General features: G+C 45.9%; 1 protein-coding gene across 1 annotated transcript in view; it reads left to right on the forward strand.

The window, feature by feature from the left end:
• The window catches only part of ABL1 (ABL proto-oncogene 1, non-receptor tyrosine kinase), an 84,731-nt gene that overhangs the window by 55,088 nt on the left and 15,960 nt on the right, over positions 1-13,683 (forward strand). The window contains exons 2-4 of the mRNA XM_009642785.2: positions 5,914-6,087; positions 6,839-7,134; positions 13,392-13,664. Of these exons, the coding sequence (XP_009641080.1) occupies positions 5,914-6,087; positions 6,839-7,134; positions 13,392-13,664 (743 nt within the window). The remainder of the gene's footprint in view (positions 1-5,913; positions 6,088-6,838; positions 7,135-13,391; positions 13,665-13,683) is intronic.

Consider the following 13,683-nt stretch of genomic DNA (forward strand, 5'->3'; position numbering starts at 1 on the left):
CCTTTTTTTTTTTTTTTTTTTTTTTTTTTTTTCCCTTCCAGCGTGTCTTGTTACAGCAAGCGTAGAGGAGCTTGGGGAGGAGCAGCAGCCCGTAGCCATTGCCCCGTTCCTGGAGAGTTTCTTTTTTATGTGTTTGGGCACGTATTGAGCCAGGCCCAAATCTACAGTGCCAGCAACTCGCCCTGCTCTGGTGCCGCTGGGCTCAGCAGGCAGGTTCTCAGTCAATCTGTTGGGAAGAACAAGCCCATTAAGCCAGCATTGCTGCCTCCCAGGAAATTGCCTTCTGTTTGTTTCCTCTCTTCCTTAGCTATTTTCTGCTCCTCACCTCTTGGCCTCCCATCTACCATCACTCAGTAAGAGTTCTTGCTTTTCAGTCTGTTTCTGGCTTTGTAATGGGTTGCTGCTTATGTGCATGCTCCAGCGGTTCTCGCCTGTCCCATCCTTATTAAAAAATCTGGCTGATGGTGCTGGCTACTATTTCCTATGGGTTGTGGTGAGGAAGGGATTATCGTTTCATAGGAAGAGCCGGAACTGTCTTCAGACCTAAAACTGGTCATCCACACATGTGTTCATCCTTCCCTGAGCAGTCTGGGGCTGCTTAGTAAAATAGGGAACTGTAACAGTAAATCTCCATGGTTTTTGCTTGATGTTTCCGCTCCCCAGGGCTCAGAAGCAGGCAGACCTTCTGCTCCCTTGGTAAGGAAACCAAAACAGAAATTGTAAAGGTAAAAGTTTTCAGAAATACCCAAGTGTCAGTGAAATCCACTTGGATCTGGATGCTTTCCCCTTCCTTTCTTAGGGGTTATAATCTAGGGTCAGGCAGCAGTTTAATAGCAGATTCTGGCATAAAATCCAAATTTCTTCCGTACCTACTATTCCACTCCATACATCTACAACAGCTGGCTGGAGAGAGATGGTATTTACCGTGTCACTAATGGGTTATAGGTGGAATAAACTCAGTGAATGAACTCGAGTGGAACCTGCAGGCTAATGTAAGAGTGAACTTCCAAAAAGAAAACCAAACAAGAAAAAGAAAACATCACCCTCCAAACAACAAAACCAAACAAAACAAAACCCCAAGATCATCTCTTGGAGGAGTGGGAGAAGCCACATCATTGGGGTGCTTAGCATCAGACAAGATACAACATTGCAGCCGACCGTGAGGGCCTGCTTGTGCATGGGTGGTGGAGCAGGAGCCCCGGGTGGCCTTGTTCTCTTGCGTTTGCATTCAGCAGACTCGGTTGTCAGTATTCAGAGTGCCAGGGGTTGCTGGTGGCCGTGCAAGAAGGGGTGCAGCCGGCCTGCGGGATGAAGGCACCTCGCTGGGGTGGACATAGGGTAGCACAGCTGGGGAGACTGGCCCAGCACAGGGGGAGCAGGTCTGGTTAGGGGGGATTGATTATTTTGGCACTTCTTCATCTCTGTAGAGAAATACACAATATTTAAAAAGTGATCACTTGTCCTCATGCTGGCTGTAAGAACGTGGACTTTCCACATACCAGCCAAGAGCAGAAGCGGCAGCGATACCTTTGCTGCAGAAGGTCCTGTGGGCCTGTGCTACCGAGTGGGTGACGGGAGAGGCTCAGCGCGATCTCACTAATGGGATGAGTCTGAAACAAAACACGAAACCTTCCTTCTTTTTGGAGAGGTCTGGTTTACAGATTTTGATTTTTTTAAAATCCATATTTCATCAGGCATAGGGAATCTGCAAGGACCACTCAGGAAACACAGGGACAGAGGCAGCTGCTCCATCATATGTGCTCAGTGTCGGGAACATTTGGATGTACTAATCTGCATAGTTATTCTGCCATTTGTCATCATTTCTTCCAGAGGAAAAGGAGAGTAGGGGGAATGCAGGGAAAGGAGAAGCTTTAGATAGCACATGCTGTACCTCCAAAGAGGTTGCTAGATGTGTTCTGCGCTCCCTTGCCCTAGACCTAGCCTGGTGGAAAAAATGCCAGCGCAGTTTGTAAGACCACAGGATGTTTGTTTTGTAGGGAGACAGGAGGTCTCTTCCTTCCCTTGGGACTGCCCTGCAGTCAGCTGTGGAGGAGACGAGTGCTTCTCCTGTTTTCCAGCCCTTCCCTTACATTACTAAGGAAATTTGCTTGTGTTGGTCTAGACCAGAATTGTTCATATGTGAGAACTTCTTACACAGTCCCTAACAATGATTCATCACTTCATATAAACAGTAATTAGCAGGAGATAGTTATGCTTGTGAAACCTTTCAGTGTGCAAACATAAGTATCTCCTGGTAAAAACTTAATTTAAGGGGAAAATGGAGACATTTTTAACGGCGAATGCCTCAAAATAAAAGCTGCTGTTGTCTTATTTTGAAGACTGCTCTGCTTTAATTAAGAGTTGTCGTTTAGTTGGTGTTAGTGGCGAACTGAATTACAGCATTGCCTTGGGACTCCTCCCAGGAATCCAGGTGTCATCCGGAGTACTGTGTGATCAAAGTAATAAATTACAGTCTTGCTGAGATGCAGCAGAAGACAAAGTGGATGCGTGGAAGGAATCACAGTGCAGAGATAACAGATTGAATTACGCTGGCTTCCTGCCCCATCACCGTGCCAGGATACCCTCCTGTAGGGGTAGCAGCCGGGCTGATTTATTAGGAGGAATCTGGCCGATTGAGGAGCTCAGCAGTGCTGTAAAGTTGTTGTTAAAACCAGCAGTATGAGGTGGAGAAGCTGTAGTGTGTTGAAAAAGACCCTCTCTGTGTATGAACAGTAATGTCTAACTCCTGCTCTGAAGGACTGTAACGTCTGGGCAAATTTACCAGGGAATAACTCAGAGGGATAAATACTGCTGACAGCCAGTTGTATGTGGCTCCCAGATGGACATGTCCTGTCTGCTTTTCTCGCTTCATGATTCTGTGTCCTGAGTCTGCTGACAGCCTCCTCTTGGGGCCCAGACCTTTAAAAGTGTGTTTTGTCACGGTCTATCGAGCTTCTGCTACACTCGGGTCACCACAGCGCTACTCTTTCCTTTACGCTCTTCTCCGTGTTGGCTCCGGGCCTCATCCTCCCTTCCTTGCTGCCCTTCAAGCTTCGTTGGGTCACTGCCTTCCCCACCCCAGTTCTTAACTGGGGTTTTCTACCTTCTGGAGATGCCAGCCCTAACCCAACCCAAGAGTTGGGTCTTGCATCTCCCCGTCGTGGTCTCCTGCACGGCAGCGGTCACACGCAGCGTGGTAGGGGTGCCAGCAGCTTGGAGGATACAGAGGATACGAGCGCATCTGTGCCTAGCATCCTAGGTATTCACTGGGGGACTCGTGTGGTTTTCCAGCTTAGCAAATTCTCATAATGTTTATTTAACAGCCTTTGCTCTTGCTGGTCCTTGGGTTTGCAGACAGTTATCACTGAGTCAGTGTTTGTGGGAATGTCATCATGCAAAACCAGCCTTCCTTGACTTTCACACCGCAGCTTGTGGGTGTTTTCAGTGTTTGACACAGTGTTGTCTCATGGTCTGAATCGAAGCGCATACCTTGGCATCCGTGTGTAATGAGTCAGTCCCGGCATCGCCATGGCCTGGGCATGAGGGAGGGATTCTTGTGGAGCGCTTGGCTTTCTTCCCGCATCCCCATCCGTGGCCGTGCCTGAGCACGATCGCACTGGAGTTGGAGGGGAGCCTGCCTTGGATTTCCTGCCTTCCTGTCGAATCAGTCCCCTGTGGGAGAGGCATTTTCCTTCCTAACAGAGGTTACGGTCCATCCCACTGTGCTGTGTGTACTGGTTTGTACCATATTTGGGGAGAGCATCAGGGCGCCCGTCACTCCTTGCTGAGGTTGTGTATCTGCTACTTGCAGCTCTCTGCTGTCTGTCTGTTCCAGGTGTTCACTGATGGTGTAACTCCTTGGAGTATCTCCAGTCACTGCAGCGCCCTGTGTTTGATAAGGGAGCTTAATGGGCTTGACAGGATCAAAGCGTTTTCATGGTAAAATGATTATAGCTTAATTTTCTGAAAGTGGATTTTCTGTTTCTTTTCTCATTGTCCCTCTTGAAGCTAACCCAGGCTATTAAAATGTGTTCTCTACAGGAAACAGGAGGGGGAAGTGAGGGTGTCAAGGTCCTTTAAAAAACCACGCAGCATACCACCACCTTTTCTGACTGTGGAATCGTTTAGAAAGCAGAATTATTTGACTTCTGTGATTCACTATAAAAATATATCTCCCTGCAGATATGGTTTGGCAGGGAAAACGGACCCAACAGTGGTATACTTGCTGTGTCGCTCTCTGCCCACTTATATGATATTGCCTTTTCCAAAGAATACAGTAGTACCCGTGTTCATAATCACCCAGAGAACCTTTACCAGTGGTGATCTGACCAATGCATCGAGGCTGCCAGATTGTCTGTGCGTGAATAGTGGCACTGTCACCACCAAAGCTTAGAAAATAATGGGATTTGTTATTGTTTGTAAGGTTGGGGGTTTGGATATTTCTTTAGTTTATTTATTTATTTATTTATTAGCATTTCCCCATTGGGAAATATATTTTCGACCTGTCCCAATCCACACTTGACTTCCATATGTTTTCTGGTGTCAGTCTTACTGGTGCAGCTTATGCTGGATTTCTGACCAAACAAGCAATGGTGTTAGAAGCATGGTTTGGCGTGACGGCATCTCCATAGCAGCCCCTTCCTAGCGAGCATTACAGGCGTAAAGGAAACCTGTGCTCCTAGATGACCTGATCCTGTAGAAAAGACTTGGCCCTGGATTTCTCCCTCCAAAGCCCCCCTGCCTTTGCCTGTGCAGAAGAGGGGTTCGGCAGGGAGCGAGGGAGCAGGCGGGGGCTGATGCTGAGCAATGACGAGCGATTTCATGGCGCAAGGGGCTGGGTGTGATAGCGCCGGGTTTCCTGTCCCCAAAGCCACGCTGACGCGATGGTTTGTGTGCGGTGCTCTGACCTCGCTCAACAAAACTCATTCAGATGGAAAATAACCTTTCAAAACCCAAGATTTTTACAACTTACTGTCCTGGGTTCATGGCAGCACAGGTAGGGGGTGACATGTTAGGGCGAGGGGACACAGCTACCTGGAGCATCACTGCCCCAAACTCTTGAACCATGATCCCAAGGGGAGGGTTTGCTGGAGCAACTGCAATAAACTCCCCGATGCACATGGACTTGCCTGATATTTACTGAATATTACACGCCTAAACTGCCGCAGCGTACAAAAAACTTTGGCAGTTGGTTTTTACTCACCTGTGAAGTTCAGTTTTTAGGAATCTCTTTTTTCTGGAGGTGTCTCAGGGTTCCTGAACAGGTAGAAAGCTCATAGTACAAAGTATGCTCACAGCTGCACTCTGGTTTCAAGAGTAGCAGGCAGGAGACAGGGCAGCAGAAAAGGCATAGCCTTGTACTCGAGTAAGAGGAGAAATGATTAAAAAACACTGTGAAGAACAAAAGTATGTATCTCTTTCTTAAATACCACATCTTACAAATCTCACCCGTCCTGGCACTCTCTGCTGCACGTTCTGGCAATTTCATTTATAAGATAATTAAGGGATTTACCTTTTAAAGGTCTTGGGTTTGTTTTCAAATCTAACCGTTCTAGCAGTTAGGCATGAGCCAAGGATTTACAAGCAGCAAACAGCCTACGTGAGCAGCATTGACGGGAGGGAGGGAGGGAGGGAGAGGGGCTTTCCCTCTCCTGCATGCCCTGGGAGGCAGGAGTGGGGGACTCGGGGCAGCCTGGGGGACAGCTCAGGAGCAAGGGTGTCCTGCCTATGTGGCAGGAGATCTGTGTTAAAGAGCTGTCTGTATCTGTCCTCTGACGCATGAGGAGCGCACATGTCAAGAAACAATGTAAATGAGAAAATCAGAGTGCGTGGGTTAACCAGATGGCTTTTATCAGCAAAAATGAACCTGCTTTTTCCCCTCTCTCTCTCTCTCTCTCCCCCCCCCTCCTCCAGAAGCCCTTCAGAGACCGGTAGTGTCAGACTTTGAGCCCCAGGGTCTGAGCGAAGCAGCTCGCTGGAACTCCAAGGAAAACCTTCTGTCCTGCCCTAGTGAAAATGACCCCCATCTCTTTGTTGCACTGTATGATTTTGTGGCGAGTGGGGACAACACTCTCAGCATAACTAAAGGTAAGGTAGCTGGGCAGAACGGTACTGGGAGTGTGGGAGAAGGCACAGAAAGAAAAATCATTGTGGAATAACTGAGTTACATGCTAAACCCTATGGAATTTTTTTTACTGTGGGAATTCTTCTTAAACAAATACAAATATTTCACAAAGTCATAACCTTTTAAAAGGTTAAAACTGTCTGAAGTTTTTGCATTGGACAAGAAACTGTTTGCCAAAACTAAGGTTTCCCTTCGGAGCAAGCATTTGAACTGAGAAGTTAAACTGAGTGGATTTTAGAGGCTGGCCTCTATCATTTTCATAGTTCTCCAAAACACAGTCCCTGTATGAAAAATGACTGTACAGATACGGTGTTTTCTTACTCAGTCCTTCTGTTCCTTATGTGTACTCCAAGTCCTATCTGCTTACCTTGCTAATTGAAATTATTTTTTTATTGTTTACCCACTCCTGTTCTCTCCTAGCTCCATCAAGCCAACTCAGTTCAAATGAAATTTGCTGGATTAATTTTTTAAGCTCAAGCAGTATCAGAGCTGGTGCAGAACTGCACGAGAGCCTAACAAACTCCTGACGCATGCATGGGACTTTATTTGGCTTTGAGGGGTCTACTCAAGCTTAAAGAAACACACGTGCTCCCTGCTCAGTCAGATACCCGTTCTTATAGGAGACTATTTAATGATCTGTTACCCAGAAAGAATCTACCTTTGTCCTCAGCTCCCAGGTTTGCCATGTCTAATATATTTTCTTCTTGCGCTAAGGTGAAAAGCTCCGTGTCCTGGGCTACAATCATAATGGAGAGTGGTGTGAGGCCCAGACGAAGAATGGACAAGGCTGGGTACCCAGCAACTACATCACCCCAGTGAATAGTTTGGAGAAACATTCCTGGTATCACGGACCAGTGTCACGTAATGCTGCTGAGTACCTTCTGAGTAGTGGTATCAACGGCAGCTTCCTTGTGCGAGAGAGTGAGAGCAGTCCGGGACAGAGATCTATTTCACTGCGATACGAAGGAAGGGTGTACCACTACAGAATAAACACTGCGTCTGACGGAAAGGTAGGCTGCAGGCTACCCAAACCGTGAAAGAAAACCTCGCTGGTATATTTTGTCCACTGACTGCACAAGGTCAAGTAGGAGCAATTGAATTGAGCTATTCTGAACCCTGATCACAATGTTCATCTTCTGTAGTTGCAGTAAACTGAGATTCTGACAGGGCTGTGACAAAACAGTTTGACTCCTTTAGCAAACTTCTGGTGAGGTATAATACAGATCAATAGCGAAACACTTTAAGGTAGGAGATACGAGAGTTACATTGGAGCTGAATGTAGTAGATATAATTAATAAGAGATTCTGAGGATGAATTCTTGTCCCACGTGTTCAAAAGATAATCTCTTTGACTGCCAAATCAGAAAAGTCAGTGCCTGTTGCTAATAATCCTGTAAATATTAGGGACAGAATGCTTTTTGAGCTATTCTGCAGTATTTTTAACTACTGTTTTGGTTTCTCTACAGTATTTCAGCGTGGTCATTGGAGACGGGTAGGCACTTTCACTTTTATATGGGCCCTGTCTCTAGTTTCTTAATATTTTTTTTTTCCTAGATGGTTGTGTGCTGTAGCAGTGTTGCAATGCCGTGCTTTGTGGATGCTGCAGAGAAATGTTAGCATAAAAGTGTAGTTTTCCACAGGTTTTTGTTTGAATTTCATGGAAACATTTCTTCTGGCATTGGATTTCAGAAAATCTTGTTTTTTAACGAATCTATTTTAAGCAGTGTCTGTTTAGATCCTGTGCAGAAGTTGAAGTGTGGACCTGGAGCATGGCTGCTGAGGCTCTTCTTGCCAGCATCTAGTAGATGACAGACTCTGTGCCATTAAAGTACTTCAAAAGAAAAAAATAAAAAAAGTCAAGTACAGTAGTGGTCCACCATGACCAGTTTTCCTTTGTTCTGCGAGAGCTTTATTCTTACAGCAATGTTGACAGCAAAATCTTTAGTATGAAAACATAGGGAACCAGGACACAATGTTTCCTATTTATCAGACTCATCGCTCTAAAACCTTTAATAAGATAAACAGCTTTTATTCAGTAATGAAATACTTTCTGTCTGCTTTAACAAACAGATTGTAATTGAGAAAATTCTGACCATGTTATTTAAGGCAGCGTATTTCTGAGTTAGGGCGCTTTGATTCTTCCATTTTCCTTCCATGTAGACGCACTCTGTGGTCAAAATCGGCACTGTGAAATGCTGATGAGCAGCATACTTGAAGGACTACATGGCAATCTGAAATATTATTCCTCCTCCTGTCTCTGTAGTTGATGTTCCTTCTATTCACATTGATGCTGGCAGATGAGCAATGTTCACATGTGAACATTTTGAACCCAGGCCTCCTTCAGCTGGTGTAAATAAGCATGTGTCCATGATGCGACAGCACACGTTCTCCATTTTAGCTGTAAAAGGGTTTGGCATATGAAGGCTGTCATCCCAGCAGAGCTGTTTTTATCCCAAAAACCAGTTCTGCAGAGCTACAATAATCCGTTCAGGTCTGTATTAGCCAGGTTAACTGCTCATTTTCCACAAAGTTGCTTGAATTGGTGTTTTTGAGAAAAGGTGCAGGTCAGCACAATTCACTAAAGCGGATCTGCAGCTGATAGTGGTTGGAAATAGAAAATTGAGAAGCAGCAGTGACTGAGAACTGTGGCTCCTGGGCTTTACCTGTTTGTGCAGGGGCGAGTGAAGAGGTAGCCACAGCCCTCCCCGTTGCCAGCGTCCCTGCAAGAAGGGGCGGTTTGCCATATCCACGCATCAGGCGCTGCAGTTTGCAGCCGGTGTGTTAAACCGCATCGATTTCAATTTGCCTTAATGAGCTGGGCAGTGAATTGCGACAGCTTAGCAGCAGATGTGCTGCCCGCTCTGCTGCTCCTGCTCCTGGGCTGGGGGACGCTGCGCTCTTCCAGCACCCGGTCCCCGGCTGTCAAAGCTGAGGAGCTAGGAGGAAAACCAGCTAATATCCCTGCTTTTTCCTCTGCGAAATGGAGACTGCTGGAGCAGGTCCCCCGCTCTGAGCTGCTCATGTCGCACTCTATTACCCACTTCCCAACAGAGCATGGCTCGGTCGAAGGAAAGCTCTTACCTTCAACTCCCTGAGCACCTGGGGCCTCCCAGCCTGCTGTATCATTAGCCAGCCTGTCCGGGGAATTTAATATCTGCAAGTGCTGCAGTAAGGATGAATGGCTTTGGTGGGATCATATCCTGTGACTGAGAGAACACGCTATCAGGAGAAAGAGGTATTAGAGAAACGTGTGGGACAACTTCTGCTTGGCACAGGCTTTTTCCCAGGGTAAATTGAAGGGTCTAGGAAGAAGATGAGAGGTTTGTATGTCTTAATTTTAGCACCATTCATGCTGAATGCATTGGGGTTCAACAACTTTAAAAAGAAAAAAGAAAAATTTCTCAGGGATTTTTTTGTTTATTTTCCAGTTTAATGGATCATATTCTTCTGGACCACCTTTTTTAATGTTTTGTTGTGGGTTTTTTTGTTTTGTTTTTTAAGGAAGGCATTAAAAGTGACCTTTCTTGATTTGGCTGGCACAGTGCAGCTAGTCATCTGGTAAACCGCTTCTGTGGCACAGAGGACTTGGTTTTCCTGACTTGATAATCCTTTTGAGGCAAAGTATTACTGTTGAGTAACCCAACTGAATAAACAGCCCTGTCTGGCCAGTTCTTCAAATCCTGCTCTCCTCAGCATTAAGGACACTGGATGCGTGTCCTGCTTCTGTATCTTGGAGCCTCCAGTGCCTGTACTGGATGCAGACTTGCTCCTTCATCATGGATCTTCACGGATTTTTTTGTGTAGATGTTCAGTTTTGTCTGCTGGCTGGGGAAGGGGAATCTGGTCAGGTTAAGGGTGCGTTGGAGTTTAGCACGGGCCAGTTTAACCACCCTTATAAAACATACGAGTCAGGGAAAAGAGATGTGGTCTGGTGACAGAAGCTGCAGCTGAGCAGCTAGCCTGCGCAAGCAGGGCCCCTTGGAACAGTCCCCGTGTTACAGTTTGAGGTGACAATACACAGAAATTGCCCAAATAATGTGTCAACAACACAGCCAGGAAGCAAACTGCGCGAGTCCCTACGTGACCTCACGCAGTGCAGAAGCGCTGAGTCCGTTACCTCTGCGGGTGTACGGTCAGCAGCACCAGGCATTTTTTGGGGGGGAAATTTTCCAGCAAGGAGCTTGAGCTAAGGCTTGGTAATCGGGGTCAGTGGAGAAGGGAGGTTGCAGTGAAGAGTCAGAGTGTGCATGCGGCTGGCTGGGCTGCATCGGATGCATGCCGCTCATAGCTGCTCCTTGCTTCATCTTCTTGTGATACATGCTTCAAATTCCACATGAAGATTTAAACACAGCGTAACTCTGATTTCAGTAGTGCTGACGGGAAGTAAGGCCTTCAGGAGTCAGTGTTGAGATGTGATCACTGAGAGGTTAGAAAAACTCTGCCTACAGAATGACCCCATTTTGTGGGTGGATGTGTTTTTTTTAGATGGAAAACTTCTATGTGTGTTAAGGCATTAGTGTTGTCCTGTGGCCTGGACAGGGTGATCCCGAGTTCTGTTCCCCATTCTGCTGTGAAACCTTTGGCCATTTATTTGACTTCTTTCTCCATCTGTAACAAGATCATATAAGCTGTCACACAAAATGCAAGTATCTCTAATTTCCATGAGATTTTGAGGTCATGAGATATAAGCCATCATAAAAGCATGGGCAGCTTCCTTCTCCATACTTCTTTAATACTTTGAAGGGATCCTGGAGTTCAGCATGATTTCCTAGATCCATACTTTTATATTCTAGTTCTCAGTGTAACGTGAGCTTCTCGTACCGCTGCTAGTGCTGCAAGTTGCTCCTGAACAGGTATGGCTTGTTTTAAATTGCGGTTTGTATTGGCTAATGCTTGGTGGTCCAAGCCATGCAGCTGTAAAAGCCTCTCTTATGTTGTCACCTTTCTGTTCTGAGAACATCTGTTTTGAAGGTGATTTCACCTGTTTGGGCCAGTTACTTTACCAAAAGAACATCTGACTCGTTTTAGTGGAGGGCTGAGAACATGCTCCGCAGGAGGATGCCTTTATTTTCTAGAAATAAAGTTTCCATAGGCGTTTTTTTTATCAGCAACTGTGCCAAAAGAAAAACAAGAGTGAAGGGAAAGTAGATTTCTCTGGCCCAGGAAATAAAATGAATGCCCTTGCACATCCAAAAGTGTACATGTTGTCACCGGAGTAGTGAGTGGCATGGTTTTAGCTCAAGCGGCTTACAGGCAGGTTGGCTGCTGTGCATCTTCCCCACTCCCCCAGGCCCAGGTGCTATTGCCACCAGAGGAAATGCCATTTTAACCAGGGGTTATGATTTCCCAATCACTGGAAGGGTAGGATTCTACAGCATAGCTGCCTTTTTTGGATGCCAAATGCTATATAATGTTCACTTCCCAGAAACCTTACAGGGGGCATCGTTCTGTTACAAAGGCCACTTAGATTGAAAGCCAACGGCCACCCTACACCTTGCAGTAGTCTAACCTGCCTGTGGTTGATCTGTGGGGTTGTTTGCATCTGTGTTCGTTTTCCCCTTTATAGGTTACACTGTGTGCCTGAGCTGAGCATTTTACCCTTCTGCAGCTCTTTCAAATAAGTCCACGACATCCATAGAATTGGCAAGTTTTGCCAATTCTGACCATAATAGCTACCATACATACATAAGCATGTGGCTCATTCTCAGAAACTTAAGTAGGGATTTGGGCAGGCAGGATGCTGAGGGGGAGAGGCACTTTCATCTGTCACTCTGACTCCCTTGGATCATATGGCTGCTCTTTTCACTCACCTTTTCTTACATGTAGTGCCTGTGCTCTCATATACTTCAGAATATTTTGTCTTCTCTAGTGCCTCTTGTACTCGTTTTGGGTTTGATATAGTAAATAGATGCCTGCAAAGGATGAGCATCCATACAGAAGTTGCCAATCTCCAGTCCAAAGGTTCTACTCAAGATTGAGGGTTTGTTTTCCTCCCTGCAAACATCTTTTTTTTTTTTTTTCTCTTGCAAATGCATCTCCCTTTTCTGTTGGACATGTTCCCTTATCAATGGAGCTTCACAGATGCGTTTTCTGTTTCCATCCAAAAATTCTGTCTAGATGGAAGAAGCAGGATGTAACCCTAAGTCTGGGATTTCTGGACGCCTGGCAGCCCTGTCAACTTCCTGGCCTCCCAAAATCCCGGACAGATGGCCACTGCACATGCACCAACTGTTGAGTGCATATCCAGCGTGTCAGAAGTGTTTGGGAAGTTCGACCACAGCTATTGGCATGTTAACATGCACAGCAAAGCCAGTGCGTGGCACTGATTTCACAGTGTGTGGACTGGACAGAAATCTGAGTGGCTAACATGGTGCTACTCTTCCAGCGAGGTTGTCCCTTGCCAGACCTTGGTCCTGTGTGAGAAATGGAGCTCTCCAATCTTCCGTGTGCTGCGTCCAGCATAGGCTGTTGCACTTGGATACAAAGATTTTTTCCTCTCCTTCAGGTGTTATCAGCATGACTTTTTTTTAAAAAAATAAATTTTTAGCTTTTTTCACCTTGCCTAGCAGAAGACTGGGCTTGAGTGTGAAAACTGGAAGGGCAAAGCTCTGGTGGTAGGGAGTCACTTGTCCGTTATCTTTAGTAGGCTTTTAGGCTTAAAATGGATCTTCTGGATAAATGTTAAAAAGGTAACAAATATGGGTTATGCCTCACAGCAGGTTTTCATTCAGTGGTAATGATTTTACTTCTGTGTTATTGATCAGTGCCCATCACAAGAATGGAGAAGACAGCTGCCTAACTTCATGCAAAATACCATGCAGAAGCTTCGGCCAAAAGCAGGGAAGCTACTGATTTGCTAGTGATGCTTCAAGGAGAATTTAGGCAGGTGAAAATGCCATAACCCAGATAGTAATAAGTGGAATCAAAACACTGAGGTTGACAACCCCGTACCCTCCAGGAAACGTCCTGCAATCTTTACTGACTGGCCTTTTGAAAAAAGACATTTCAAGCAACAGCATGCCAGCCTAATGCTATTTGCAGTCATTCCTTCCATGTTTCAGCCAAGTGCATGTATTTTCTCCTGAACCCGTGCATTTCCCCTGTAAGCATTGGTTGTTCTTGGCTCCGAGCTAGTGACAGAACTTGTGGAGCTCATAGTGCTGCAGCTCTAGTAGAAGCAATGCAACACTTTGCTTTCACAATTTTATAATATATAAATGCTCTCGTGCATTATGTGAATGAGCTTTCTCTTTCTCTTTCGTTCCCAGCTGTATGTCTCTTCAGAGAGCCGCTTCAACACCTTAGCAGAGTTGGTCCATCATCATTCAACTGTTGCAGATGGGCTCATCACCACTTTGCACTACCCGGCACCCAAACGCAATAAGCCCACTATCTACGGCGTGTCTCCAAACTACGACAAATGGGAGATAGAGCGAACTGACATCACCATGAAGCACAAGCTTGGTGGAGGGCAGTATGGAGAGGTGTATGAAGGAGTCTGGAAGAAGTACAACCTTACGGTGGCTGTGAAGACTCTAAAGGTAGGACTCAACTCTCTGA

This window comes from Egretta garzetta, unplaced genomic scaffold (assembly GCF_000687185.1).
Source record: "Egretta garzetta isolate BGI_Z169 unplaced genomic scaffold, ASM68718v1 scaffold497, whole genome shotgun sequence".
In the NCBI taxonomy this organism is placed as follows: Eukaryota; Metazoa; Chordata; class Aves; order Pelecaniformes; family Ardeidae; genus Egretta; species Egretta garzetta.